Source organism: Oncorhynchus tshawytscha, linkage group LG24, assembly GCF_018296145.1.
Source record: "Oncorhynchus tshawytscha isolate Ot180627B linkage group LG24, Otsh_v2.0, whole genome shotgun sequence".
In the NCBI taxonomy this organism is placed as follows: Eukaryota; Metazoa; Chordata; class Actinopteri; order Salmoniformes; family Salmonidae; genus Oncorhynchus; species Oncorhynchus tshawytscha.
The window spans coordinates 18801916-18829894 of NC_056452.1; the positions used below are offsets into that span (position 1 = coordinate 18801916).

General features: G+C 42.7%; 1 protein-coding gene across 1 annotated transcript; it reads left to right on the plus strand.

Moving 5' to 3' along the window:
• Positions 1–779: 779 nt before the first annotated feature.
• On the plus strand, positions 780–27916 carry LOC112223500 (anthrax toxin receptor 1). Its single transcript, XM_024386552.2, has 18 exons — positions 780–1576; positions 11085–11156; positions 12181–12252; positions 12445–12526; positions 12637–12667; positions 12768–12841; positions 12952–13020; positions 13751–13831; positions 14069–14129; positions 14854–14952; positions 15109–15178; positions 18387–18465; positions 18683–18778; positions 19959–19997; positions 20760–20858; positions 21018–21185; positions 21391–21471; positions 27550–27916. Exons 1-18 carry the CDS (start codon positions 1416–1418, stop codon positions 27778–27780), a joined length of 1665 nt encoding a protein of 554 aa, XP_024242320.2. The 5' UTR covers positions 780–1415; the 3' UTR covers positions 27781–27916.
• The last annotated feature ends 63 nt before the right edge of the window (positions 27917–27979 follow it).

Here is a 27979-nt window from a genome sequence, read left to right on the forward strand (position 1 = left end):
TATTAATTATTAAATGTAGCCAACATTAGATAATTAATCCAGAGATTCTTACCTTTGCCTCGATTTGGCAGTTTCGTCCAGATCATGGCATTTGTAGTTCTTTATGATAGCCACATTAGCATTTCATGGGAGGGGGGTGTTACGGTTTTCTTCCGTCGAAGGAGAGTCAGACCAAAATGCAGCGTGGTTAATAATATAAATCTTTAATGAAGATGAACAAAACAACAACCGTAACGTGAAAGCCTATCTGGTGAATACAAAACACTGAGACAGGAACAATCACCCACAACACACTCAAAGAATATGGCTGCCTAAATATGGTTCCCAATCAGAGACAACGAGAATCACCTGCCTCTGATTGAGAACCGCCTCAGGCATCCATAGACTTTGCTAGAACACCCCACTAAACCACAATCCCAAAACCTATGAAAAACCCCCATACATAAACACAACACAAAATAAACCCATGTCACACCCTGGCCTGGCCAAATAAATAAAGAAAACACAAAATACTAAGACCAGGGCGTGACAGGGGGGGGGGTAAATACAGGCAAATATATTGATAAAAGTCACGTTGTCCTATAGAGACTTAAATCCAAATGTCTTGCCAGGGTAAACCTACAAGAAACTCAGCCTTTATTTTAAGTGTTTCTAAAATCCCCTATGGGAAAATGGATGGTGGAAAAAAAATGGAACAATTTCCTTGTTTGACTGCTAGGTTTTCTGGGTATAATGACTCATACTGTGGGACTCTATTAGCCTACAATAACATTCTGGACAGATGGGATTTTGGTGTTAAGATGTCAGTGGATGCTGCAGCTCATAATTTCTTCGTTGTTTTATAGGCAGGCATATGTTTTTCCAAAGTTAGCTTCTTGAGAGGGAGGTGCAAGATGAAATCTCGACCTTTTTTCGTTTTTTTTCTCTAGGCAGAAATATGAAACCTCGTTCATTTCTGCCATGTTTGTTCCCGAGCTCCCAGTTCTTAACGTCTACATTTAGCTTTTTTAACCAAAATTATTTTGACACTTTTCACAGGAAACTTGTCTTTTTGTGAATTATCCACATATATTCTAACACGTTGAAACATTTTAGATTTGTTACTCAAATACTCCACGATTGTTTTATCATGCGAATATGACAGGATGATATCGGAGAGTAAAATCTCTGAACAAATTATTTTCTACGTTTTCAAAGGATAATAAAGTGCTGCAACTTTTGGTATGGTATATTCGCCTTCAAAACTGAGCCTTGGAAACTGAGAGCTTCGGTTTTCTATGGCGCAGCCTTGACCGTCTTTTTTGTCGGTTATGCATCTCTGCCTAGATAAGTAATTTCAAGACTTTGTGGATGTGAGACAGCATTGACTGTTCCATTGCGGTTTTGGAGTATTTTGCGTTTTTGGCGGGGGAAAGATGGCGAGGTTTTGGAGAAAAGTGTCTCTTGCCCTACTTTTCCTTGGATTTTTAATGTTTACTTTAGCATCTGTAAATGCTGAACCAGAGCAAGAAGTAGAAGAAGAAGGGGAGGAAAGTACATGTCAGGGGGCTTTTGACTTGTATTTTGTGCTTGACAAGTAAGTAACTGTCTAAATGGCATATTTATTATTATACTGCATAATAAACCCAGGGAGCCGTTATATTGAGATGCCAAACCTCGCTCGTTACACGGTATTAAGTCATTACTAAACAGACAATAGTGTACAGTGAGCTCCAAAATGTTTAGGACAGTGACACGTTTTTTGTTGTTTTGGCTCTCTACTCCATCACTTTGGATTTTAAATTATACAATGACTATGGGGTTAAAGTGCAGACCATCAGCTTTCAATTAAGGTTATTTTCATCCATATCGGGTGAAATTACAGCACTTTTTGTACATAGTCCCCCCATTTTAGGGAACCAATAGTATTGGGACAAATTCAGTTATATGTGTATTAAAGTAGTAAAAAGTTAAGTATTTGGTTCCATAGCACGCAATGACTACATCAAGCGCGTGACTCTACACATTTGTTGGATGCATTTGCTGTTTGTTTTGGTTGTGTTTCAGAATATTTTGTGCCCAATAGAAATTAATTGTATATAATGTATTGTGTCAATTTGGAGTCAGAATGTCAAATCAAACAAGTGTAGACCTTACCATGAAATGCTTACTTACAAGCCCTTAACCAACAGTCAATGTAAATAGTCAATGGGGGGGTCAATGTAAATAGTCCATTGGCCATTTGATTAATTGTTCAGCAGTCTTATGGCTTGAATCTGTTAATGAGTTGGCACTCCAGTTCGCTTGCTGTGCGGTAGAAGTGAAACAGTCTATGACTTGGGTGACTGGAGTCTCTGACACTTTTATGGGCTTTCCTCTGACACAGCCTATTATATAGATCCTGGATGGCAGGAAGCTTGGCCCCAGTGATGTACTGGGCCGTACGCACTACCCTCTGTAGCGCCTTACGGTCAGATGCCGAGCAGTTGCCATACCAGGCAGTGATGGAACCAGTCAGGATGCTCTCGATGGTGCAGCTGTAGAACTTTTTGAGGATCTGGGGACCCATGCCAAATCTTTTCAGTCTCCTGAGGAGGATAAGGTTTTGTCGTGCCCTCTTCACGACTGTCTTGGTGTGTTTGGACCATGATAGGTTGTTGGTGATGTGGACATCAAGGAACTTGAAACTCTCGACCCGCTCCACTACAGCCCAGTCGATGTTAATGGGGGCCTGTTCTAGAGGTCGACCGATTATGATTTTTCAACGCCGATACCGATTATTGGAGGGCCAAAAAAGCCGATAACGATAAATCGGCCAATTTAAAAAAAAAAAAATGTATTTGTAATAATGAAAATTACAACAATACTGAATGAACACTTATTTTAACTTAATATAATACATCAATAAAATCAATTTAGCCTCAAATAAAATGAAACATGTTTTGGTTTAAATAATGCAAAAACAAAGTGTTGGAGAAGAAAGTAAAAGTGCAATATGTGCCATGTAAAAAAGCTAACGTTTAAGTTCCTTGCTCAGAACATGAGAACATATGAAAGCTGGTGGTTCCTTTTAACAGGAGTCTTCAATATTCACAGGTAAGACGTTTTAGGTTGTAGTTATTATAGGAATTATAGGACAATTCCTCTCTATACGATTTGTATTTCATATACCTTTGACTATTGGATGTTTTTATAGGCACTTTAGTATTGCCAGTGTAAAAGTATAGCTTCTGTCTCTCTCCTCGCCCATACCTGTGCTCGAACCAGGAACACATTGACAACAGCCACCCTCGAAGCAGCTTTACGCATCGTTTCACAAAAGCCGCAGCCCTTGCAAAGCAAGGGGAACAACCACTCCAAGTCTCAGAGCGAGTGACGTTTGAAACGCTATTAGCGCGCACCCCGCTAACTAGCTAGCCATTTCACATCGGTTACACCAGCCTAATCTCGGGAGTTGATAGGCTTGAAGTCATAAACAGCTCAATTCTTGAAGCACAGCGACGAGCTGTTGGCAAAACGCACGAAAGTGCTGTTTGAATGAATGCTTACGAGCCTGCTGGTGCCTACCATCGCTCAGTCAGACTGCTCTATCAAATCATAGACTTAATTATAACATAATAACACACAGAAATATGAGCCTTAGTTCATTAATATGGTCGAATCCGGAAACTATCATCTCGAAAACAAGACGTTTATTCTTTCAGTGAAATACGGAACCGTTCCGTATTTTATCTAACGGGTGGCATCCATAAGTCTAAATATTCCTGTTACATTGCACAACCTTCAATATTATGTCATAATTACTGTACCGGAATTCTTCGTCCTCCTCTGACGAGGAGTAAGAAATGTCGGACCAATGCGCAGCGTGGTATGTGTTCATGATGTTTATTGACTGAACACTGAAAATAGAAAATAACAATGTGAAATAAACGAAAACCGAAACAGTCCTGAAAGGTGCAGAAAACACTCGACAGAAAATAATCACCCACAAAACACAGGTGGGAAAAGGCTACCTAAGTATGATTCTCAAGCAGAGACAACGAACGACACCTGCCTCTGATTGAGAACCATACCAGGCCAAACACATAAACACAACATAGAAAAAATAACATAGACTACCCACCCCAACTCTCGCCCTGACCATACTAAAACAAAGACATAACAAAGGAACTAAGGTCAGAACGTGACAATTACGTAAAATTCTGGCAAATTAGGCGGCCCAAACTGTTGCATATACACTGACTGCGTGCAATGAACGCAAAAGAACTGACACAATTTCACCTGGTTAATATTGCCTGCTAACCTGGATTTCTTTTAGCAAAATATGCAGGTTTTAAAATATATACTTCTGTGTATTGATTTTAAGAAAGGCATTGATTTTTATGGTTAGGTACAGTCGTGCAATGATTGTGCTTTTTTCGCAAATGCGCTTTTGTTAAATCATCCCCCGTTTGGCGAAGTTGGCTGTCTTTGTTAGGAAGAAATAGTCTTCACAGAGTTCTCAGCCAGGTTAGCAGGCAATATTAAGTAAATATGCAGGTTAAAAAATATATACTTGTGTATTGATTTTAAGAAAGACATTGATGTTTATGGTTAGGTCCACATTGGAGCAAGACCGTCCTTTTTCGCGAATACACACCACATCGATCATATGAAACACAGGACACTCTAGATAAACTAGTAGTATCATCAATCATGTGTAGTTAACTAGTGATTATGATTGATTGATTGTTTTTAAACGATAAGTTTAATGCTAGCTAGCAACTTACCTTGGCTTCTTACTGCATTCGCGTAACAGACAGGCTCCTCGTGGAGTGCAATGTAATCAGGTGGTTAGAGCGTTGGACTAGTTAACTGTAAGGTTGCAAGGTTGAATCCCTGAGCTGACAAGGTAAAAATCTGTCATTCTGCCCCTGAACAAGGCAGTTAACCCACCGTTCCTAGGCCGTCATTGAAAATAAGAATGTGTTCTTGCCTAGTTAAATAAAGGTAAAATCGGCCAAATCGGTGACCAAAAATACAGATTTCCGATTGTTATGCAAGCTTGAAATCGCCCCTAATTAATCGGCCATTCCGAATAATCGGTCGACCTCTAGCCTGTTCGGCCCGCCATTTCCTGTAGTCCACGATCAGCTCCTTTGTCTTGCTCACGTTGATAGGTTGTTGTCCTGGCACCACATTGCCAGTTCTCTGACCTTATGTAATATATCTGATCTAATTTAGATATATTTTAGATAAGTTCTCATCTGGTAACACAACTCGTAGAAGATGTATGATTCAATGTTGATAGATTTCTATGTGTGCAAACTTGTGTGGCCCTGATGATGAGGATGTTGGTGCTACTAAGCGAAGTTCCTGACTTCAAACAACCGGATGCTCGTTAGTGACATCCCCTCATCCCTCAGGCCTGAGCTGTTTATGAGATGCACAGGCAAGTGTTTTTACAACACCAGTATCGCAATACTAGGAAGTAAGGAAGCAAAGGAAACAAAACATGAAGCAGACTCAAGTCCTGATGTTGGTGGAAAAAACTGTCTTGTGTTGTCACCCAGAGTCACATTTTTTTTTTTTTTTTTTTTTTTTTGCAAGCTATAGCACACCCTATTTTGCAAAAGTATGTATTAATGGACCATAACGTTGACTCTGCTTCATGTTTTCTTTTTTGCCAAGACGAATCTGGTGTCATAGTATTGCAATACTGGTATCGTGACAACACTAGCACAGACCATATTCTGGTTGAGATGTAGATTAAGGGCATAGCCCTTTGTATTTTAGCTTGGTCATTGGGTTCCTGACCAGACCTGAACAGGAAAAACTCTGGGCCTTAGTTGCATCCCATAGGACCAGGAGTTTTTCCTCCGGGTCTGGCTCTTGTCACACTGCATAGGGCTACAACTAGGATACAAATCAAATCCAATTTTATTTGTCACATGCGCCGAACACTGGAGTGGCTGGAGTCAACACTTTGGTCTCGAGTTTCTTTGAATATAAATCCTGTAAATTTCACGACTAGTTTATGGAAAAATCTCCCTCAGCCAAGTGGTCACCGAATAAAGGAAAATGGACCATGTGGATATCATGAATCATTACTGTTAAGGTCCAAATGGGTAGTGGATCAAAGAGAACCAAGCTAAAGTTATCCCTATGTTGTGGTGTACTATAGGCCTACTGAAGTATGACCATATAATTAGTCATTTAATAAGATCTCTATGGGTATGACTTTGAGCTTAATCAGACTGGTAGGCCCTATCCTGCTGTTTTATAAGGAACACAACTAAATGTATTGTTTTAGGGCATGTTTCTATCACTGCAGACCAGTACTGATGCCAAATGTTCTGCATAATAAAAATCATCAAAACTCACTCCCTACCACTGTAGCTAATGCTCATCAGATGTTATGGGAAAACACCCTAGTTTTACTTTTGGTCTGCTGACATCACTTCCTTGCCCTTACTTCCTTATCTGTAACCAGTTCGCTGCAGCCTGCAACAAACACTCAAACTGGGCAGTTTTATCTCCATCTCTTCATTCAAAGACTCAATAATGGACACTGTTACTGACAGTTGTGGCTGCTTTGCGTGATGTATTATTGTCGCTACCTTCTTGCTGCCTTGCTATGATGTTGTCTTAGGTCTCTCTTTATGTAGTGTAGTCTCTCTTGACGTGATGTGTGTTTTGTCCTATATTTATATATTTTTGTATTTTATTTTTTATTCCAGGTCCCCATCCCCACATGATACCTTTTGCCTTTTGGTAGGCCGTCATTGTAAATAAGAATTTGTTCTTAATTGACTTGCATAGTTAAATAAAGGTTAAATAAAAATAAAATAAAAACCACATTTCCATCCACAGTTTTTATGTGAGTAAAGTCATACTGTATAAAAAATAATCACATCAGCTGTGATGGAAACAGGAAGTTTCGGGTACAATTTTATAAATGCCAACAGATCATTTGTTTGTTCGACATGGTGGCATATTTTTGTGTCGGTAACATTAATTATACGAGAAATGGCGATGGAAACACCTTCAAGCGCAATTATTGATATAATAAACATAATATCGAAGTAAACTTGGAGTCACGCGATGATTTGTTGTGTGGTCCTCACAATACGACTCGGGAAAGCATGCAGTTTACTAGGCTACAGATGAAATAAGTTTTGATGAACTTCACAGGGTGGTGAAAGTGCAAGGTGGACTAACCTACCTGCAGGGCCTACCCGCAGAGCCTACCCGCACTGTATCTGCTGTTGTCTAGAGCACATGTGTCAAGACCAGACTAGGCACATTTTCTATTTAACGCAACAGTATTTGTGACATAACTATAGGTAGAGTTGAAAAAGCTATGGAAACACATTGAACATTTGATTTTTATTCGGTCCTTGAACACTTAAGTGAAAAGGTACATTTTGTGTGCAATTCGTGGAAACTGGTGGGGAAATTCGCATATTTTCTTAATGCAGATTTTGCGGAATATTTGCGTGAAAATCTGTCGCCATTCGGATGGAAACCTAGCTACTGCCACCTGCATTTACCTCTTGTAGGACGTAAAAACTCTGGCCAATGGAACATTCACTGTTTAGAAGACAAGATAATAATGCTAGAAGCTCTGATGCCCTAGCAGATTCCTACAGCCATACTGTGTGTCTTGACCCGCTTGCCCTTGATATAATTGTTTTCTGATCAAGCTATGGAACAATAGGAAACAATTATATTTGGCACCTGTGTTTTCCCAATAGAAGCTGCATGTAGCAGCCATTTGTTCTTCCTTTTCAAGTCTACATCATTCTTCACAAGAATGTTAATCATTGCTAAATGTTTTTTTTCCACAGGCCAACATTGAAGTTGGGCGTTAAGTTGTGATCATTTTTAAAATCCAAGCCAACCTGAACTACATCTGGAGTCTATAAATAATGTAAACATGTCAAGACTTTCTCACTGTGTAATGTGTTGTTTTTCTCTCTCCTGGACCATGCTGCTGCTCTGGCCTCCATAACGCATCAGAAGAAGACTTTGGCGTGTGTGTTTTGCAGGAATAAATGCCTTGTTAAAGGTGATGCACTATGAAGAAATCGCGCCGCCATTTCCTGGTTGCTAAAATTCTAAAAGATAACCTAATTTCAGTTTATGTGACAAAACAAGCAAGTATAGTATAGAGCAGGGTTACCCAACTGGCGGCCCGCGGGCCAAAATTTGCCAGCGGGTGATTTTATTTGGCCCCCAAGTTTTTTAAAATTATTAAAAAGACTGTAAACATGCCAGCAAATCAGCTCCAAATGATTTTCATTTTGGAAATCTGTTCCAAAGTATTCCCACGCGTAATAGACAGATATACAGTAAGTGATCCGTTTGGTCAATTTGCCGTTTACAAATTATTTGTAATTATGTTCCGAACCCCTGACCATCCGCTCAAGAAAATAATTGGCCCGCGGCTGAATCAAGATGATGATCCCTGGTGTAGAGAATCATTGCACCATCTAAACCGCTGTGAAATATATTTTCCATAAGCCAAAGTATTGTATTTTTGTATTGTACAAAGCCGCAAGTAAAAGACGCACAAACTTAAGAACGGGAGCCATAGAATTAATGCACATAGAACAGATCTACCGCTTCTTAGACTTGCTTTCAAGGAGAATGGCAGATGGATAGCTCACATTTCTACGTAAGTCTATTTAGAGAAAATAATATTGCACCCAGAGAAAGAGGGTGAGAAGAAGAATGAGAGGGAAAAAAAGAAAAAAAATCCAAAAGGGAGTGAGAGTAAGGAAAGATTGCAGTTGGAAGCCTAGACACAGCAAGTAGGCCTCAAGCTAAAAGTAGGTTAATGGCCTCTCCGTACAAATCCATGTGCATAGTCAGTTAAATTGGAGTAAGATCATTGCTTCACAGACTGGGGTGGTTCTTAACATGCAGCAGGCCCAACTGGAAAGGGACCCTACAGCTTCATGGTGTTGTATTTTCCTCTCAACACTTAGAAGTTAGAAGTGTGAGAGCAGAGCCGTTTACTGAACACCTGGGTCTGACAGAGCTTTTTCCCCCCACATGTTTTCTGACATCCCTGGCCTAGACCGAATGAACACTCTCTCTGTCTGTCTCTTTCTCTCCCTCACTCACTTCATTTTGCTCATTGTAGTGGTGAGTTTTTTAAATGACTCTGGGCTTTCTTGTTTAAAGTAACAAATTCTCTCCCTCTTAGACATCTAGCACAGTCCTGAGTGTCCAAAGGTGTTTGGAAACAATACAGCTACAGCCGTCCGATCAAACGCTGTAGTAAACTAAATAGCTGTTGTTTATGGCCTTGAGGCCATAGCCTGTCATTCGTCTTATGTCATTTGTCTGTTGTGCTCGTTGGTCTGTTATTCCCCAGGACAGATTTCAGTGGGTTGGTTAGAGCACAGCCCTCACCAATCCTGATCTATTTGGGCTGTGTGGGCTGAAAGACAAAAAAATGGACTTGTGGTTGGAGATCCATGGTGGATCTTTTCTGCTTCCCCCAGCAGCAGAGACATTAAAGAGCCAACGCGTGGTTTTAATTATCCCAGTCATCCGAATGTTACCCCGCTCACTCTCTCTCTTGGCTATGGGGTTCCATCAGTTTCCAAATGAGTTTCATATGGCCCGACATGTGCCGTTTACCATGTACGTATAGTCAGAGGATTGATCAATTATATAACACTAGACAAAGGAAACGTGCACTCTTTTTGATATGATGTCATCTCAAACTCCTGTCATCAAGAGCTCAGTCATTCAACAAAGCTGTTGAAGCTTGCAATAACAACTTCCAAAACTTTTGAACTGTGATGGTTTGACCCAGTCTATTAATATTGTATCAAAGAAAAAGTACCACAACATTTTTCTTCCAGGATCTCACAAGACAATAGCCCACTTCCTTTCCTAATGCTGTTTATACAGGTGAGAAAACTGCAAGCTAGACTCCAATCCCACGACTGCCTGGTACCTCAGAAAACATTCTTGTCCAACACAAATAATATCCATTGTGATGCAACAAACAAAAAAATCTCCAAGGCGGGGAGTCCTTAGCTTCACTCCTCTTAGAAAATCACTGAAACACTATCCCTATATGGCTGTACCTGTACATGAAAGAAGCCATTTTGAGGTGTAGTATTTCCCCCGTAGTAATGAAAGGAACTGCATGCCTGACAGATTGGCTCTTCCCCCGGTGTCAGAGCAGTCCTACTGTGTCTGTTCAAGCCGCTTCAGATGAACACTGTTTATTCAGCACATTTGTTGAACATCCAAGTGTGACGCTCGCCGGCCTCCTCCACAAGTTCTGTTTGGTTGAGGTTTGTTTACTTTGACAAGTATTGTCCTCACAAGGTGCTTTGACTCTGTTGAATGCAATGTTTGTAAGGCTTCTAAAGAATATACTCAACCCTAGCTGCACAGTATGTCATGCCTGTTTATCCTACACATTAACGACACAAATATACACCAAGAAAACCAGTGCGGAGACTAAACTGGGAAAACAAGTTCATGTTATGTCTGGTGCCCAGATTGTAACTATTACATCAGACATCCATGTGAGGCTTCGTCAGCAGCATTGTCGCATTTCAGGCTACTGCTTCATCCATCCGCTAACAGCGGTTTGGTTCAGTTCAATAAATTAGATCATTTCCCATGTGTAGTATTCTTCAGTAACGAGTCACCGCCACAACCCCCAGCCAGGTTCCTTCCCTCCCGAACTAAGAGGAAATGAAGCTCTTCTCTGTGGAGAGCATTCAGCTTTCATAGGGACTATTTGATAGGGACTATTACTGCTACTAGGTTGCTAAGTTACAGACTTGGTCCTCAGATGTGTCCTAACTCACTTTCCTCCTTTTCCCTAATAAATGGGGTTAGTTTGTGTCAATAGAGATTCTTCTGCTAATGTTCAAATGGCTTGTGTTTTCCATGACATGTTGTTTGGCCAATCAGCTTACTGATAACCTCTCTGTTAGGATTTTGTGTTGACTTTATATGTCACAATAGTACAAACAGTTCCTGTACTAGGAGATGTTGGATAAACATTTAGGAAATGTGTCACATGTGGGTTTAAACAAGGTTAGGTTGTAGGATATAACTATTCCTCTGTTTTCTTTCTTTATAAGATCTGGCAGTGTCAAACACCACTGGATAGAAATCTACTCCTTTGTGGAGCATCTAGCTGAAAAGTTCATCAGGTAAGTGAACATCACAAAGATATTTTGTTGTCAATCAGGGCCTGAAGAGGCAGCATGGCTAGTTCCTGCACAGAGGTGAGTTGAATCGGGACTGTCCGATTGGCTGAGGCCACGAGCTGGAGGTGATAGCGATCTCTCGTGTGAGGGTGGGTGAAAGCCAGACTCTGCGGCGTCAGCCAGAGAAATAAACAACACACATGCCGGAAAATAGCCCTTCATCGCCATCAACATGGGAATTCTGTAAAAGCATTTATTTATTAATAGGAAAAGTATCTTCATTGCTGCTTGGCCTGTAGTTGCAGGATCCATCCAACGAGCTTTAAGAGAAACAGCACTCGACAACACATAACCCCCTCCCCCAGCAAAAAAAAATGATTTCCCCAATGGAGCACAGACTGTCCATGTGCTCATTCACTTACCAACCAACTGCGGTAATGGCATGTGTCATGAACATAATGGCACCTCGAGAGCTTCAAGCTGGAGGACAAAGACATACATGACCAGAGTGCACAGCGATGTCAGCTAGCTATTCCCTTAACGTCAATAGCTAGTAAGCTTCCTCCGATTGGGTGGTATTGTTTTTCCCCCATCACAATAGTCTCAAAAACAACATATGAATCCACCAAATTGGGTCCAGAGTCCTTGTGAACATGGCCCATAAACAAACAATAGGATAGAACTAACCACAGAGAATTCAGTGATTTATGCTTGAATGATTGGACATGTTTCCATGTGAGATTTTTTTCATCCTAGGGACACGTCCTTGCATGTCACAATAAATACATGAAATAAATGATTTGGAGAGTGTGTCCATTGTGTGGTCCCGATTTTTAGTTTGTTTATGTGTTGAGTTCTAACATAGTATGGCCTCTTTGAGGCTTGACAAAAGGAATTGTTGAACGGTTCAGGACCACCACAGTATCTAACCGTTGTTTGTGTGTTGAGGCTTGACAAAAGGAATTGTTGAACGGTTCAGGACCACCATAGTATCTAACCGTTGTTTGTGTGCTGTGTTGTTTTACAGCCCAATGTTGAGAATGTCCTTCATTGTCTTCTCATCCAGAGGAACCACTCTCATGAAACTGACAGAAAACAGGTACACTGGAAATATTGGTTAAATGCATCCCAAATGGCACCTTATTCAGTTTATAGGGTGCATTTTGGGATGCATCTGTTTTTCTTGTATGGGGAATAGAAGTGGTGATGACTATTTTACTCAGTAATGACATTTAGACATCAGACCAAGACAACAAAAAAATTATAACGTGTGATTTGTGTTGTTTGTCAGGGTGGAGATAAGAAAAGGATTGAATGTGCTGAGAAAAGAGATACCTGGTGGAGACACCTTTATGCACCTGGGTTTGGAAAGGGTATTTATCTGCTCCTGACATGGTCTTACTTTATCATGTTATACACCTGTTTAACATTTTTTTTTTAAATGTAACATAATGAGAAGACTAACATTGTCTTCTCCTTTCAGGCAAATGAGCAGATACACCATGAAAACTTTGGTGAGCTTCCAATGGCATCTGTCACTAGGGTTAGACAGCAAAGAGCACTCTATACTTGGCAATGTTGAGGTCATACAATTGATTGACCTCTCCGTTACAGGGACAGCAAGTGTTATCATTGCCTTGACTGATGGGGAGCTGAACGAACACCAACTGGTCACTGCACAACAGGAGGTAGGCAAATTGGATTGATATAACATTCACCTTCCTGTTGATGTAAAGGAAAGACCATGTTAAAACAATGTTCTCTGGTGCTGATTCTTGGTTTCCCCCCCAACAAACAGGCAGAGAGAAGCCGGTCTCTAGGAGCTATGGTGTACTGTGTTGGAGTAAAGGACTTTAACGAGACACAGGCAAGGGTTTAGTTTGCAGTAAAACATGCATGTCCTACTCCCCTGTCAAAACACATTTAGGAACCTGTTGTTAACAGAAAATGATATGCTGTAATTACATCTAGTAATACTACGCACTCAATATTATTTCACAACAATGATTACAATATGTGCTATTTATATTTAGTAACCCATTTGTAGACTATGTATCCCATAATTGCATCTACCTACACATCTTGAACCCGAGTTTGCTTGTGAGGTTTACAGGGCTACTTATACGCCAGGCTGAGCAGTAATGAAATTGGGCGTTTTGACTTGCATGCAAACGATTACCATATTAGCTAAGGAAGCAAGCTTCAGAGTCATGCAGTGTTTTAACCTGATTTTGTATGCATCGGTACCACCCAGATTGACTTTCACTAAATGTCTGGATATAACATACTGTACTTTTCCCTTCATCAAGGTTGTTTAGGTCTCTGTCCAATGTCCATTGTTCATCAGGATTGTATGTAATGTCCCTATCATTGTACTGTTATTTCCCCCCTAACCTGGTCATGCATGTAGAGAGAGATGAAGGTACAATCACCATACAATATAATTATATGGTTATTTCATCTCAAATCAAGTGTTCATTGATCTCTTCACCGAAGGTGAATGGGTCATGATGTGTGTGTCTCTGGTTCCTGAGACAGGAGCCAGGAGGAAGCACTGGGTCTGTGTAAATAAACCTGTTCTCTCCATCCCCCTGTAGCTGGCCACCATAGCAGACACCATTGAGCATGTGTTTCCTGTGATGGGCGGATTCGTAGCCCTGCGAGGAGTGATCGACTCGGTAAATACACACTGCCCAGGAAGGAGAGACTTAGACCTGTTTCACGAAACATACAGTACCTTCAGAGAAATATCAAATCAAGTTGAAAGGTCAAAATAGACTGTTGTAAATGTAGCCTATAGCTACTGAGTGTCTCAAATGTGAAGAACCTGTCTCTTATTTCGATACAGAATCCAAGATATGAGTCACCTTTAGCGTATTTAACCTTGTCAACTCAATCATTTTCTCCTTCTCCAGATCATCAAGAAGTCCTGTATTGAGATCCTTGCTGCAGAGCCCTCCAGTGTTTGTGCAGGAGGTGGGGTCCCTAAAGGATCAAAGCAGAGCAGCGCTAGTTCCCTGTCATTGCCTAAGTGCTGTGTTCATTTCATTAAGGGGCCAGGCTGGTGCCTTTCCCTCTGACTGGGGCTCAGCTGGCTCGTAGTCATTATGGCACACTGTAGCAAAACATAGAAAAACATTTTGAAATGGAAAACGGCCGGTAGCCTCACGGTTAAGAGCGTTGGGCCAATAACCGAAGGTCACTGGTTTGAATCTCTGAGCCGACTAGGTGAAAAATGTGTCCTTGAGCAAGGCACTTAACCCTAGTTGCTCTGGATAAGAGCATCTACTAAAACTAAAATGTGTTTCTTATTGGATTTTTTTTTTTTTTTGGGGCCATTTGGTACCTAATGAATGAGACCCTGATCACTCGATTGACCCCAACAGACAGGAATCCCCATTGGGGTTAATGGAGGGTAATGTATTGGGAATCTTGTAATGAAAGGGTCTCTAAATGGAATGTCCATGTTTAATTTATGCTGGCCTGCCAAATGGAAGTCAATTTGATAAATGACTAAAAAGTCCCATAAGACCTGTGTACCCCGAGCATGATGTTTTCTGTATTTTATTTAACCGATGTTGACAAGTCAGTCTAGCTACTCTTGTATGCTACCCAACATAATTGTGCAAAGTCTGATAGCCTATGATCATATTACATTTATGTAGTATTTTTCTAAACTTAGGGTGTGTCTTATTTCCAGAGAGCTTCCAGGTAGTGGTGAGAGGAAACGGTTTCCTTCACGCCAGGAACATAGAGCAGGTGTTGTGCAGCTTTAGACTCAACGACACCCTCACCATTAGTGAGTACCTGCTTCCATTTACACTTCATCTACTGTAGGCTGAACCAGGTGTTTCATACCAATGTGTGTTTCCAGCTGTAACATGCATGAAGAACTACAGTCGATTGAAGAAACAAAACGTGTTTAAGTACACCGAGTGTTTGGCTCTCTCCATAGATAAGAAGCCTGTGGAAATCGAAGACACGTTCCTGCTGTGTACGGCTCCGGTTATAGATGAAGTTGGGCAGTGAGTACCTTTTATAAAAAATACAATTTTTTTAATCCGTTTTAAGATGGTCAGAGCTATCACTGTTTTTAAGCACTGTAGGATGAGTGTGTGTTCCCTCGCATTTCTAGCCGATCACCCCCCAAGCCCTCCCACATAAACACACTACCAGAAGAAGCCTGCTATTCATTAGGGTGTCTTAACGGACTCTGTCAGGGCCAAATTTCACTCCTCCTCTATTCTCTTCTCTCTATAGGCCAATGAGTTCATTCAGGTAGAGCCTCATTGGTTAGAGCCCTGTGTTTTCATAATGAGGACAGTGTTATGGTTGCCCCATCACAGGTGGCTGGTGGCACCTTAACTGGGGAGGAGGGCTCATGGCTGGAACGGAATTAATGGAATGGTATCGAATGTGGTTTCCATGTGTTTGATACCATTCCATTTACTCCATTCCAGCCCTTACTATGAACCTCCTCCCCTCAGCAGCCTCCTGTGTGCTCCATAATTCAATAACAGATACATCCATCATCAGGCTGCCTCGTTTCTAATGTAGGCCTCAGAATCTCCAACATCAACAAACCACTTCAGAACCCCATTTTTAAGAACTTATTGGATCAGATCATAAATTGAGGAATTAGACAGCAATGGTAAAAGACTTAAGACTCTGAGGGCTCTTTTGACCTTGGACGAGACAGTTTAAGGGAGACATTAAATAAAAGTACATGACGTACTTTCCAGCCCACAAACTCTCTCTCCCACCCACTCTTTGTGTTCCCCCAGACTCATAACCCTGTTACTCTCCACTCCTCTATTCCTCTCTCGTCTCCCTCCAGCCCACACCCCCTTCCCCTGCCTGCCTTACTCTCTCCTCTACTCCTCCAGCCCTCACCCCCTTCCCCTGCCTGCCTTACTCTCTCCTCTACCCCTCCAGCCCACACCCCCTTCCCCTGCCTGCCTTACTCTCTCCTCTACCCCTCCAGCCCTCACCCCATTCCCCTGCCTGCCTTACTCTCTCCTCTACCCCTCCAGCCCTCACCCCATTCCCCTGCCTGTCTTACTCTCGTCTCCCTCCAGCCCACACCCCATTCCCCTGCCTGCCTTACTCTCTCCTCTACCCCTCCAGCCCTCACCCCATTCCCCTGCCTGCCTTACTCTCTCCTCTACCCCTCTAGCCCTCACCCCTTCCTGCCTTACTCTCTCCTCTACCCCTCCAGCCCTCACCCCTTCCTGCCTTACTCTCTCCTCTACCCCTCCAGCCCTCACCCCCTTCCCCTGCCTGCCTTACTCTCTCCTCTACCCCTCCAGCCCTCACCCCTTCCCCTGCCTGCCTTACTCTCTCCTCTACCCCTCTAGCCCTCACCCCCTTCCCCTGCCTGCCTTACTCTCTCCTCTACCCCTCCAGCCCTCACCCCCTTCCCCTGCCTGCCTTACTCTCTCCTCTACCCCTCCAGCCCTCACCCCCTTCCCCTGCCTGCCTTAATCTCTCCTCTACCCCTCCAGGCCTCACCCCTTCCTGCCTTACTCTCTCCTCTACCCCTCCAGCCCTCACCCCCTTCCCCTGCCTGCCTTACTCTCTCCTCTACCCCTCCAGCCCTCACCCCTGCCTGCCTTACTCTCTCCTCTACCCCTCCAGCCCTCACCCCTTCCTGCCTTACTCTCTCCTCTACCCCTCCAGCCCTCACCCCTTCCCCTGCCTGCCTTACTCTCTCCTCTACCCCTCCAGTCCTCACCCCTTCCTGCCTTACTCTCTCCTCTACCCCTCCAGCCCTCACCCCCTTCCCCTGCCTGCCTTACTCTCTCCTCTACCCCTCCAGCCCTCACCCCCTTCCTGCCTTACTCTCTCCTCTACCCCTCCAGCCCTCACCCCCTTCCCCTGCCTGCCTTACTCTCTCCTCTACCCCTCCAGCCCTCACCCCTTCCTGCCTTACTCTCTCCTCTACCCCTCCAGCCCTCACCCCCTTTCCCTGCCTGCCTTACTCTCTCCTCTACCCCTCCAGGCCTCACCCCCTTCCTGCCTTACTCTCTCCTCTACCCCTCCAGCCCTCACCCCCTTCCCCTGCCTGCCTTACTCTCTCCTCTACCCCTCCAGCCCTCACCCCTTCCTGCCTTACTCTCTCCTCTACCCCTCCAGCCCTCACCCCCTTTCCCTGCCTGCCTTACTCTCTCCTCTACCCCTCCAGGCCTCACCCCCTTCCTGCCTTACTCTCTCCTCTACCCCTCCAGCCTTCACCCCCTTCCCCTGCCTGCTTCTCCCCTCTACCTCCAGCTTTCTCCTCTACCCTCACCCTGCCACCTCTCTCTCTCTCTCTGTCTCTCTCTCTCTCTCTCTCTCTCTCACTAACAGCTCTGATCAAAGCAGCAGAACGTCTGCCTTGTGCAGACCCTGCCCTTTCATCTGCTTGTTTAACAGATGTCTGACACCACACAGCCAAGACTGGCACTTCCTGTCTTCCTCTCTGTCTGGTATTTTTTTTCCTGAACATCCAGTTTCTCTAGTTAACTCCCTCCTTCTTCCCTCCTCCTACCCTCTCTCCCATTGTTTTTCACCATTTTTTTCTCATCGTCTTTCATCTTCTTTTAATCTGTAAAGTAATCTAGCAGTTAGCACCCCATGGTCAAATTGATCATTCTCCCCTCACACACATGCACACGCATACTTACATCTCCACAAAATGTGAACATGGCCCAAGTCCAACTGACCATATTTTTCCCTTGATCGTTACTTCTATCAGGGATAAGAGTGGAGTCTACACAGCCGTTTGCTGGCACTGAATTTAACCCACGGACTCCAGACAGCCAAACCAAATAATGCTTATCAGTCCAAATGCCCTAGTTCGCATATCCTGTTGATCAGTCTGCGTGCTTTGCAACCCTAGAAAATGCAGGGAATTCCAAATTAGGCTTTTTATCACCAAGGTTTGAAAAGTTTTCCAGGCTCCCTGAGGTCACATGTGAATAATTGTTTTGCACCCAGAAGAGAAAGGTACTTGCAGTAGTTTTTGGAGATATGAAGAAATGTGGGCATCAAGGGTTAAACCAACTGTGATACCAGTGCCCTACTTAGTCTCAGACATGTAATAACATGTCTGCGCATTAATAGTTTTGTTTGTTGGGAGCAAAGCTCTCTTTGTGTGGCACCTTGGCACTGGACAACTGTGCCCTTTTGCCATTCAGTGGTCTTGGGCAAGCAGGTCTTAACTAGCCTAATTTGTCTGTTTTTGTGTTTCAGGGTTGTTTATCTACAAGTGAGCATGAATGAAGGCCTGTCGTTCATCACTAGCTCTGTACACATCACCACCACAGAGTGTGTAAGTATGCTCTACCAATCACATTACAATTACTACTCAAAACTTACTAGAAATTGTCTAATGTTGGGAAACAATTATCCAATTTCCATGATTTTGCATTGAATCTTTGGTTTGTTTCTTCTATCTGAATCGTGTTCTGTTTTTTATTTCTGCTTCCTCCTCCTCCTAATGTTAGTCGTAACCCTGTCTTAACTCTGTCTTTTATCTTCCCTGGCAGTTTGATGGCACCATCCTTCTCATCACCCTCCTGGTTCTGTTCCTGTTAATGGCCGTGCTGTTCATGTGGTGGTTCTGGCCCCTCTGCTGCACTGTGGTTAGTGAAACCCTCCATTAACAGTTGGTTCAATATGATGCCAATTATGGGCCATGTGTTATTTTACAGGTGTAGGATTTTAATTTGATCGCCCGGTTGCAGGAGAACTTTCCTGCAATGTATGACATTTAAAACATGTGGTGTATTTGTGATTTGAAAAGGCTTCTGAAGTTTGTTATTTCCGCTTGGAAATTTCAGACATTATTTTTATATCAAATATATCAACCCCTACAAAAATGTCCATTCATTATAATCCACATAATAATTCAAATTTCCTGTTACTGCAGGATTATTTTCCTGCTGTAGCAAACTGGCTCAAATTAAGGTCCTACATCTGTATACTGTATAGAGTAGACCCTATAGCAGAGTAATTTTCATTGGAATGATTTATGTAATTACCGTAAACAAAGTAACCTGGTTCAATCTAATGACAATTATGTTGTTATTGTTTGTAAGGGCTTTTACTTACCAGAAAACATTACTTTAAACATTTGTAACAAATTTCTTTCAGTTTTGCAGTTCATTCAGATAATAAATGATACATCTGTGGTTTTCCTTTTGTTGAACATTCTTTATTTGGACAATAAATGATGATTGCCACATCTAAACTGCCTGCTAAATCTATTTTTCAACTATAAAAAAAAATCATGTTTCTTTGCAGGATACTTTTCCTGATGTTCAAGAACAGCTGAATTGTGTTTCCTTGTTTTTCTGGTTGTCTTGATACAAGTTTCACCATCCAATTATGTCAGATCTACAGGAGTGCACCTTTCGCCACGGCGATACATTCAGGCACATGGGAAATATTAGAATATGGCAAATATTAGTCAGTTATTGCATTCTATCCATGCTGGCTTTCTCAGGCTACCTGAGACCTGAAACAGATAGGTGGGAGGGGATACAGGCTGTAGCCAATTGATTCATGCTCAATTTACCTCAATGGATAATGAAACACTTCGGCCACTGCATTTTTATTAGACACTGTAGTTTTTCTGGTGTCATGTCATTACATCCAGCTGTTTTATCAAAACAAGATTATTAAATGGATACGCACCCTAGCAGGCGATTGTCTAATCTATTTTCTATGCAAACGCTCTAAATGTCCAAAAGAAACTGGAAACATAGCTGGTGTCCAACAATTGATATTAATGTGACTTTCTCCCCTGAACTTCCTGTCAAGGTGATCAAGGAGCCTCCTCCGCCACCCCCTCCAGAGCCAGTAAGTCAGCCCTTAAATCTCTGAAAGTATACACATGCATTAAAGACTATACACACACACACTCAGTCACACACAGGGTCTCAATCATAGCACAGGTCTATTAGTGAGCCAGGGAACGCATCATCAAGCTCAGTGGGGTCTATGCTCAATAAGTGGGGTCTATGCTCAATAAGTGGGGTCTATGCTCAATAAGTGGGGTCTATGCTCAATATGGATGAAGTTCCAAGAAAAAGCAACAGTATTCAGATGAAAAATCGAAGAGTAAGTGACAAAATGTTAAGTGATGCAGTCATGAGGCCTTTTCAGGGCATTTCGCCACAGAAGTTGATTACAAATAATAAGTCTTTGTCACATTTTCCATGGATGTGACACAGCTGTTCGTGAAGCAGAGGCATTATATTCTATTGATCTCTGATGCATGAATGGCCTAAAGCGCTTACTAATTCTCTATTTTACTCTCACTGGGAGTCTTTCAATTCTATTTCCTTTTTGGCAGAATTCTTGTTTCACTTTCTGTGAAGCTATTTTGTTGGTGAATGAAATAAGCTTTCATACAAGGCAAGTGAGATAAATAGCTTTTTGTAGACGCTTACTATCGTGGCCAAGAATACGGGAAAGATGCATAATATCGTAACACATGAACAGAGACAGTAGAGACAGTAGATCTGTATTATACTATGACAGACCAGCTAGATCTACTGTATCTATTATACTATGACAGACCAGCTAGATCTACTGTCTCCTATCTTTTCTCTCCGCCAGGAATCAGATGATGAAGACGGCATGCCCAAGAAGAAGTGGCCCACCGTGGATGCATCCTACTATGGAGGAAGAGGAGTCGGAGGAATCAAAAGAATGGAGGCGAGTTGAATCTAATCCACTTTTGACATTGAAATTGTCAAGAGTCTTTATCCTCCATATTTCTTCACAAACACACCAAAGTTGGAACTTTATTATAGACTACATCACTGCCCTTCTGCGGTTACTGTAGGTCATATAAGCTGTGTTCCACTCCTACAGGTGCGCTGGGGAGGGAAGGGTTCAACGGAGGAGGGGGCTAAACTGGAGATGCCCAAGAACGCTGTGGTGAAAATGCCCGAGCAGGAGTTTGAGCCTTACGAGCCCAAGCCCAAGAAGGCCCACAACAGGAAGCCAGCCGCGGATAGGAAGTGGTATACTCCCATACAGGTAGAAACACACTTATCTTCTCTTTCCTTTCTTCGTTTCTTTCTAAGACTAGTATGTACACTCTCTTCCTCACTACCGCTACTTTTATAATAGGGTACTGTGTAGTATGAAAGAACATATTGGCCATGCACACTTACCAGTTTGCTAGCTATAATTTATTTTTGACAGTATTCACTGTAGTCGTTTCTCTGTCTCTTGTCGGCAGGGTAAACTGGACGCCATTTGGGCCCTGTTTCGCCGCGGTTACGACCAGGTCTCTCTCATGAGGCCTCAGCCAGGAGAACATGTGAGTACTAAAGCCTTAAAAAACCCTGGGAGCCCAGCCTTAGTCCAATCCCAAATCAGACAGTCCAATCCCCAAAAAACGCCCCCGCAGTGGCCAACACCTCACCAGTGCCAAGATTCATGACCAGGCAGAACCCAACACCTGTTTCAAATCAGCCATAAAAGGGAAATAACCAGGACTGTGGACACACTCCAGGAAGTTCCTCTTAATGTTTTAAAATCTCTACTTTCACATGTTTTAACTTTGCAATGCTGACCCTTTGTATCAAAATGGAGATTGGAGTTTGGATTGAAGTTGGTTTTGCTCTAGATATGCACTTTGGAGGGCTGGACTATCTGAGGGACTGTATCCCATAGATCTCCCATAGATCTCTTTCCTTTGAGAGCTGCAGCTAGCCTGTTGAGATGGCACCTCTCCAGGTCCTAGTTAAAATCATGCGTTATTTGCAGAAAATCTTCAATAGCCCTTTTTAAGTGGAATTACACATTTAAAGAGTATTCTCTCGGCCAAAAATAGGAACTGAGAAGACATGACTGTACTGCCAGATAAGCTCTCAACAACGACACGGGAAGTCAGCTATCGACCGCAAAGAGGAACAATGATGATTAGCGTCCTTCAGATTTCTCTCGGACAAAAAGATGTCGATACTTTGTTCAAAGGGTTTGACCCAGGAAAGCTTTTAACGATCGCCACCTGCAAAGGGTTACGTGACGCAATGCTTACTCCAGCGGAATCGTTTCCATCCCTCCGTGTAATGGCGTCGCCTACTCTAGTAATTTGCGGTCGGTTACGAAGAAGCACAAAAATTCAGAGGCAGGCCTACTTGTACTGGTGTAATATGTATGTTTTCCTTCAGGGAGGAATGAACACGCATACAAGGCAGAGGAGCTCTTTTCTTTCCTGTGTAAAGTGTTACCTGAGGAGACCGGGCCATGCTTGTTGGTAACACAGCTCTTTCACTCTCACACACACAGGCCATATTGGTGTTCACAGAACATGTACAGGCCTTGTGTGTTCCATTGGATCCATTTGGCCAAGATCAGATCTGGTTTCCCGACAGACATATTTCAGTCTGTTGCTATGTTGCATTTTATCACCACGCAGATTGCTATGACGACGCCTGTATCCTGAATGGCACTATTGAGAGAAGCCTTGGCTCAAAGCCTTTCCAGTACAATTCCATAAAACACGACTGAATGCTCCTCGTATCCACAGTAGAAAGGCTGATCTATCAAGCCCAGTTTCCTTTGATTTCATCAGTTTACAATGGACCTGCTATGTCCCCTAGTCTATGCATCCTATGAATACAACTCACGTAGCTATTGATCTAACTCCATGACTACTGAAAAACAGAAAGGCAGCATCTGTTGCTCTCTCTTTCTTTCAATTTCAACTCATGAGGCTTTGTTGGCAGGGGAAACATATGTTTACATTGCCAAAGCAAGTGAAGTAGATAATGAACAAAAGTGAAATAAACATTGCACTCACAAAGGTTCCAAAAGAATAAAGGCATTTTTAAATGTCATATTATGTATAAATGCAGTGTTGTAATGATGTGCAAATAGTTCAAGGGAAAATAAATAAACATAAATATAGGTATTTACAATGGTGTTTGTTTTTCACTGGTTGCCCTTTTCTTGTGGCAACAGGTCACAGATCTTGTTGCTGTGATGACAACAGTGGTATTTCACCTAATAGATATGGGAGTTGATCGAAAATGGACTTGTTTTCGAATTCTTTGTAGGTCTGTGTAATCTGAGGGAAACATGTGTCTCTCTAATATGGTCATATATTCGGCAGGTGGTTAGGAAGTGCATCTCAGTTTCCACCTCATTTTGTGGGAGGTGTGCCATAGCCTGTCTTCTCTTGAGAGCCAGGTCTGCATTCGGCGGCCTTTCTCAATAGTACGGCTATGCTCACTGAGTGTACATAGTCAAAGCTTTCCTTAAGTTTGGGTCAGTCACAGTGGTCAGGTTTTCTGCTTTCTAGTTTGCTCAGTTTTTTTGTACATTCTTTCCAATGTGTCAACTAATTATCTTTTTGTTTTCTCGTGATTTGGTTGGGTCTAATTGTGTTGCGGTCCTGGGGCTCTGTGGGGTCTGTTTGTGTTTGTGAATCGAGCCCCAGGACCAGCTTCTCTCCAGGTGAATTTCTTTGTTGGTGATGGCTTTGTTATGGAAGGTTTGGGAATCGCTTCCTTTTAGGTGGTTGTAGAATTTAACGGTTATTTTCTGGATTTTGATAATTAGCGGGTATCGGCCTAAATCTGCTCTGCATGCATTATTTGCTGTTTTACATCGTACACATATTATATTTTTTTGCAGAATTCTGTATGCAGAGTCTCAATTTGGTGTTTGTTCCATTTTGTGAATTCTTGGTTGGTGAGCGGACCCCAGACCTCCCAACCAGGTCTAACAGAATCTGTGCAGAAAATCTAGGTCTAACTGAATCTGTGCAGAAGGTCTAGGTCTAACAGAATCTGTGCAGAAGATCTAGGGGCTGCTGTAGGCACTCCTTGGTTGGGGACAGAAGCACCAGATCATCAATAGACATTTGACTTCAGATTATAGTAAGGTGAGACCGGGTGCTGCAGATGATTCTGGTGCCCTCGCCAATTTATTGATATATATGTTGAAGAGGGTGGGGCTTAAGCTGCATCCCTGTCTCACCCCCGGCCCTGTGGAAAGAAATGTATGTGTGTTTTGCTCATTTTCACTGCACACTTGTTGTTTGTGTGCATGTATTTTATACGGTTATATATTTTTACCCCAACACCACTTTCGATCAATTTGTATAGCAGACCATGATGCCAAATTGAGGTGAAAACTTTTTTTAAATCAACAAAGCATGAGAAGACTTTGCCTTTGTTTTGGTTTGTTGGTTTGTCAATTAGGGTGTCCAGGGTGAATCCGTGGTCTGTCGTACGGTCATTTGGTAAAAATCCAATTTGACATTTGTTCAGTACATTGTTTTCGCTGAGGAAATGTACGAATCTACTGTTATTGATAATGCAGAGGATTTTCCCAAGGTTGCTGTTGACGCAGATCCCCCAGTAGTTATTGGGATCAAATTTGTCTCCACTTTTGTGTATTCGGGTGATCAGTCCTTGGTTCCAAATATTGGGAAAGATGCCATAGCTGAAGATGATGTTAAAGAGTTTAAGTATAGCCAATTGGAATTTGTGGTCTGTATATTTTATCATTTAATTTTGGATACCATCGACCCCACAGGGTTTTTTGGGTTGGGGGGTTTGTATTTTGTCCTGTAGATCATTCAATGTAATTGGAGAATCCAGTGGGTTCTGGTTGTCTTTAATAGATGATTCTAAGATTCGTATTTGATCATGTATATGTTTGTTCGTTGTTATAGAGCCAAAAACATTGGAGAAGTGGTTTATCCATAAATCTCCATTTTGGATGGATAATCCTTCATGCTGTTGTTTGTTTAGAGTTTTCCAATTTTCCCAGAAGTAGTTAGATTTCTGACGTGCTGTTTTCCCGTCGTGTATTTCTGTATTGTTTTAGTGATTCACAATAGTGAAGGCGTAGGCTCAGGTTTTTCTGGGTCCCTATGTTTTTGGTTGGATAGGTTTCTCAATTTATTTCTTAGGCATTCTTCATCAAACCATTTGTCATTGTTGTTCATTTTCTTAGGTTGTCTGCTTGAAATTTTTGGATTTGATAGGGAAGCTGAGAGTGGTTAGGTTTTCTACTGCCAAGTTTACTCCTTCACTATTACAGTGAAACATTTTGTCCAGGAAATTGTCTAGAAGGGATTGAATTTGTTGCTGCCTAACTATTTTTTGGTATATTTCTATACTACTTTCCTTCCATCTATACTATTTCTTAATATTGTGCAGTTTCTTTGGCTTTGATGCCTCATGATTGAGCATAGCTCTGTTCAAGTAGAGTGTGATCTCCCCTTCTCTACCCCCCCTCTCTCTCTCCCTCCCTCCCTCTCTCCCCCTCTCCCCCTCTCTCCCCTTCCCTCTCTTCCCCCTCCCTCCCTCTCTTCCTCCCTCCCTCCCTCTCTCTAACTTCCTCCCCAGCTTTACTGCGGGATTCTCTGTGCTGGTTTAGGACACCCAGACACACTCCTTGTTTGCTTAGTTTCGGTTGAGTGTGGTATAGTGCAGTGTGTGTGCGCTTGTGTACTGTGAGCACAGCCCTACAGGGTATGATTATCTGTGCATAGTCTGGTTTAGTCATATCCCTCTCTCTTTGTGCAGCCCTAGTCTTAATTCGCTGGCTCCACACCGCTACATAGGACCACAGCTATGTCTCCAAATACTCTCAACTTCTCAGCGAGCTCCTACATAGAACATCATGTGTTCGAGCAGATCGCCTCCTGAGGTTACATTAGAGGCTTTGATTTAACGTCTGACAGAGTGTTCGCAATGCGAACGACATGATATAATAGCGAGCAGAGATGACCGCGAGAGTCGTCTCAACCAGTGGGGGGCACATGACAACCATTCTGACGTAACACAGGCTAGTCTGTTTTATGAGCTCTGGGTTTTAATGGTAGACGTTTGAAGAGGGAGGTTTGAAGGGGCATCTTTGTTTTGCCTTTGTACTGTAAGTTCCGTTTCAAAGTCTCTCACCAGATTCTTCTATTGGTCTTTCAATCAATCCACGCTTGTGCACCCCAATACATGTCAGATGTTTTTAAGTTATATACCCAGTAGGTCCTCTGGCACTGGCCTTTTAATTATCCTAAAGCCTAGGACCAAGATGCACGGAGAGGCATCCATTAGTTATTATGCCCCCAGCCTCAGGAACAGCCTGCCAGAGAACCTGAGGGGGGCCGAAACTGTGGACATATTTAAAAGAGATCTTAAAACACATTTTTTTGCTTTTCCTTAGGGTGCCTTTTATTCGTTCAGTTTTAATGTCATTATTTTGTTTTTATCCTCTTATGTTTGTTGTGTAGTAAATATTTCAGTTTTTATTTATTGTTTTCATTTGATTTTTTCCTGTGAAGTACATTCAAATCAAATCAAATTTTATTGGTCACATACACATCTTTAGCAGATGTTTTTGCGGGTTTAGCGAAATGCTTGTTGTGTTCCATGTCTGAAATGGGCTGTATAAATAAAGCTTGATTTGATTTGACCACAGTGGTTCAATGTTATGAACTCGCAGAAAGGTCGCTAAAATGAGCCTCTCTCAAAGGGTCTGCAGAGAACGTATGCACTGAGAATGAAAGAATATTTGATTAGAATCCATGACCCTTCTCATGTTCTCATCCTGTTATTGACTTGATTGAATGTCAGAGACCGAGTTTGTTTACCAGAGGATTTCTGTATTTTTTCTACCCTCATATATCATTTACAAGTCAAGATGAATGGATTGTGTCCTCTGTTGTTTTCATTGCAGCCACTCAGGTTGTGTGTGTGTGTGTGTGTGTGTGTGTGTGTGTGTGTGTGTGTTTGCATATGTTAAATGGCTCTCCAGTATGACCTAGTAAGTCCATGTCTGCCTAGCTGCGTGGGGAATGGAAAAGGGGCCACTGGGATGTCTGTCTGTTAAGGGCATAAATCTGAGTTAGACCATATACCACAAGAGTGCTCTGTAAGACACCACTGTGGTCGAAGTTAGGGGTTCTCACTATGTAGGGAAGTAGCTGTGGTGGACGAGAATAGGGAGCAAAAGTTTATGCTGCAAAAGGAACGTATTGCTTTGAATTGACTCAAATCACAGCAACCCCCCCATCCCCCTCTGTCTCTACATTGCTCTCTCTCATTCTCCATATGGTGCTATAAACAACTTGGGGTTATTGGAAAGCGGCCACATTTTCATTGGTAACAGAACATTGGAACAGTTTCATTGGAACAGGACATTGGAACAGGACATTGGGCTGGGAGGAGAGGGTAGAGAGGTCACAGCAGGGGCTGATGGGTAAGACACCTGTGTACTGTACGTGGGAGGTGGGCTGGACCATGTGGGGGAGGGGAGGGAGGGGTGCAATGTAATCTGAGTTATGTCTTTACTGTAGCTTAATGGGGTTCTGTATACCTCCTGACTTTTAGGACATTGATCACCATGTAATCGGATGTTACGGTCTCTTTCCCCTCAGGGTCGATGCATCAACTTCACCCGGGTGAAAGATGAGGCAGCGGCCGCAGCCAAGGCCCCTCCTCGGGCCCATAGTCCATCTGCTCCAGACTACCGTCCCCTGATCCGCCCCACTACACCGCCGCCAGCACAGACCAGCTCGCCCCCGGGGCCACCCCCCTCCCGCACCCCCCCAGGGCCCCCCTGCCCCCCTCCCTCGCGCCCCCCACCGTGCCCCAACAACAGACCATGAAAGCGATTTAGGGACCCCACTCCAATAAAGCAATAGTCCCCGCTGCCAAAGATGCTCCCTCAACCAAAAATAAACATAGTATTTATTTGAGTTGGGGTGAATTTAGCAGGAGATGTAATGGTTTGTTGCTGGACAGCAAAAGATTTAGTCATAGGAGGAAAAATACTACAATGGATGAAATTTGTTTCTCAACTACTGA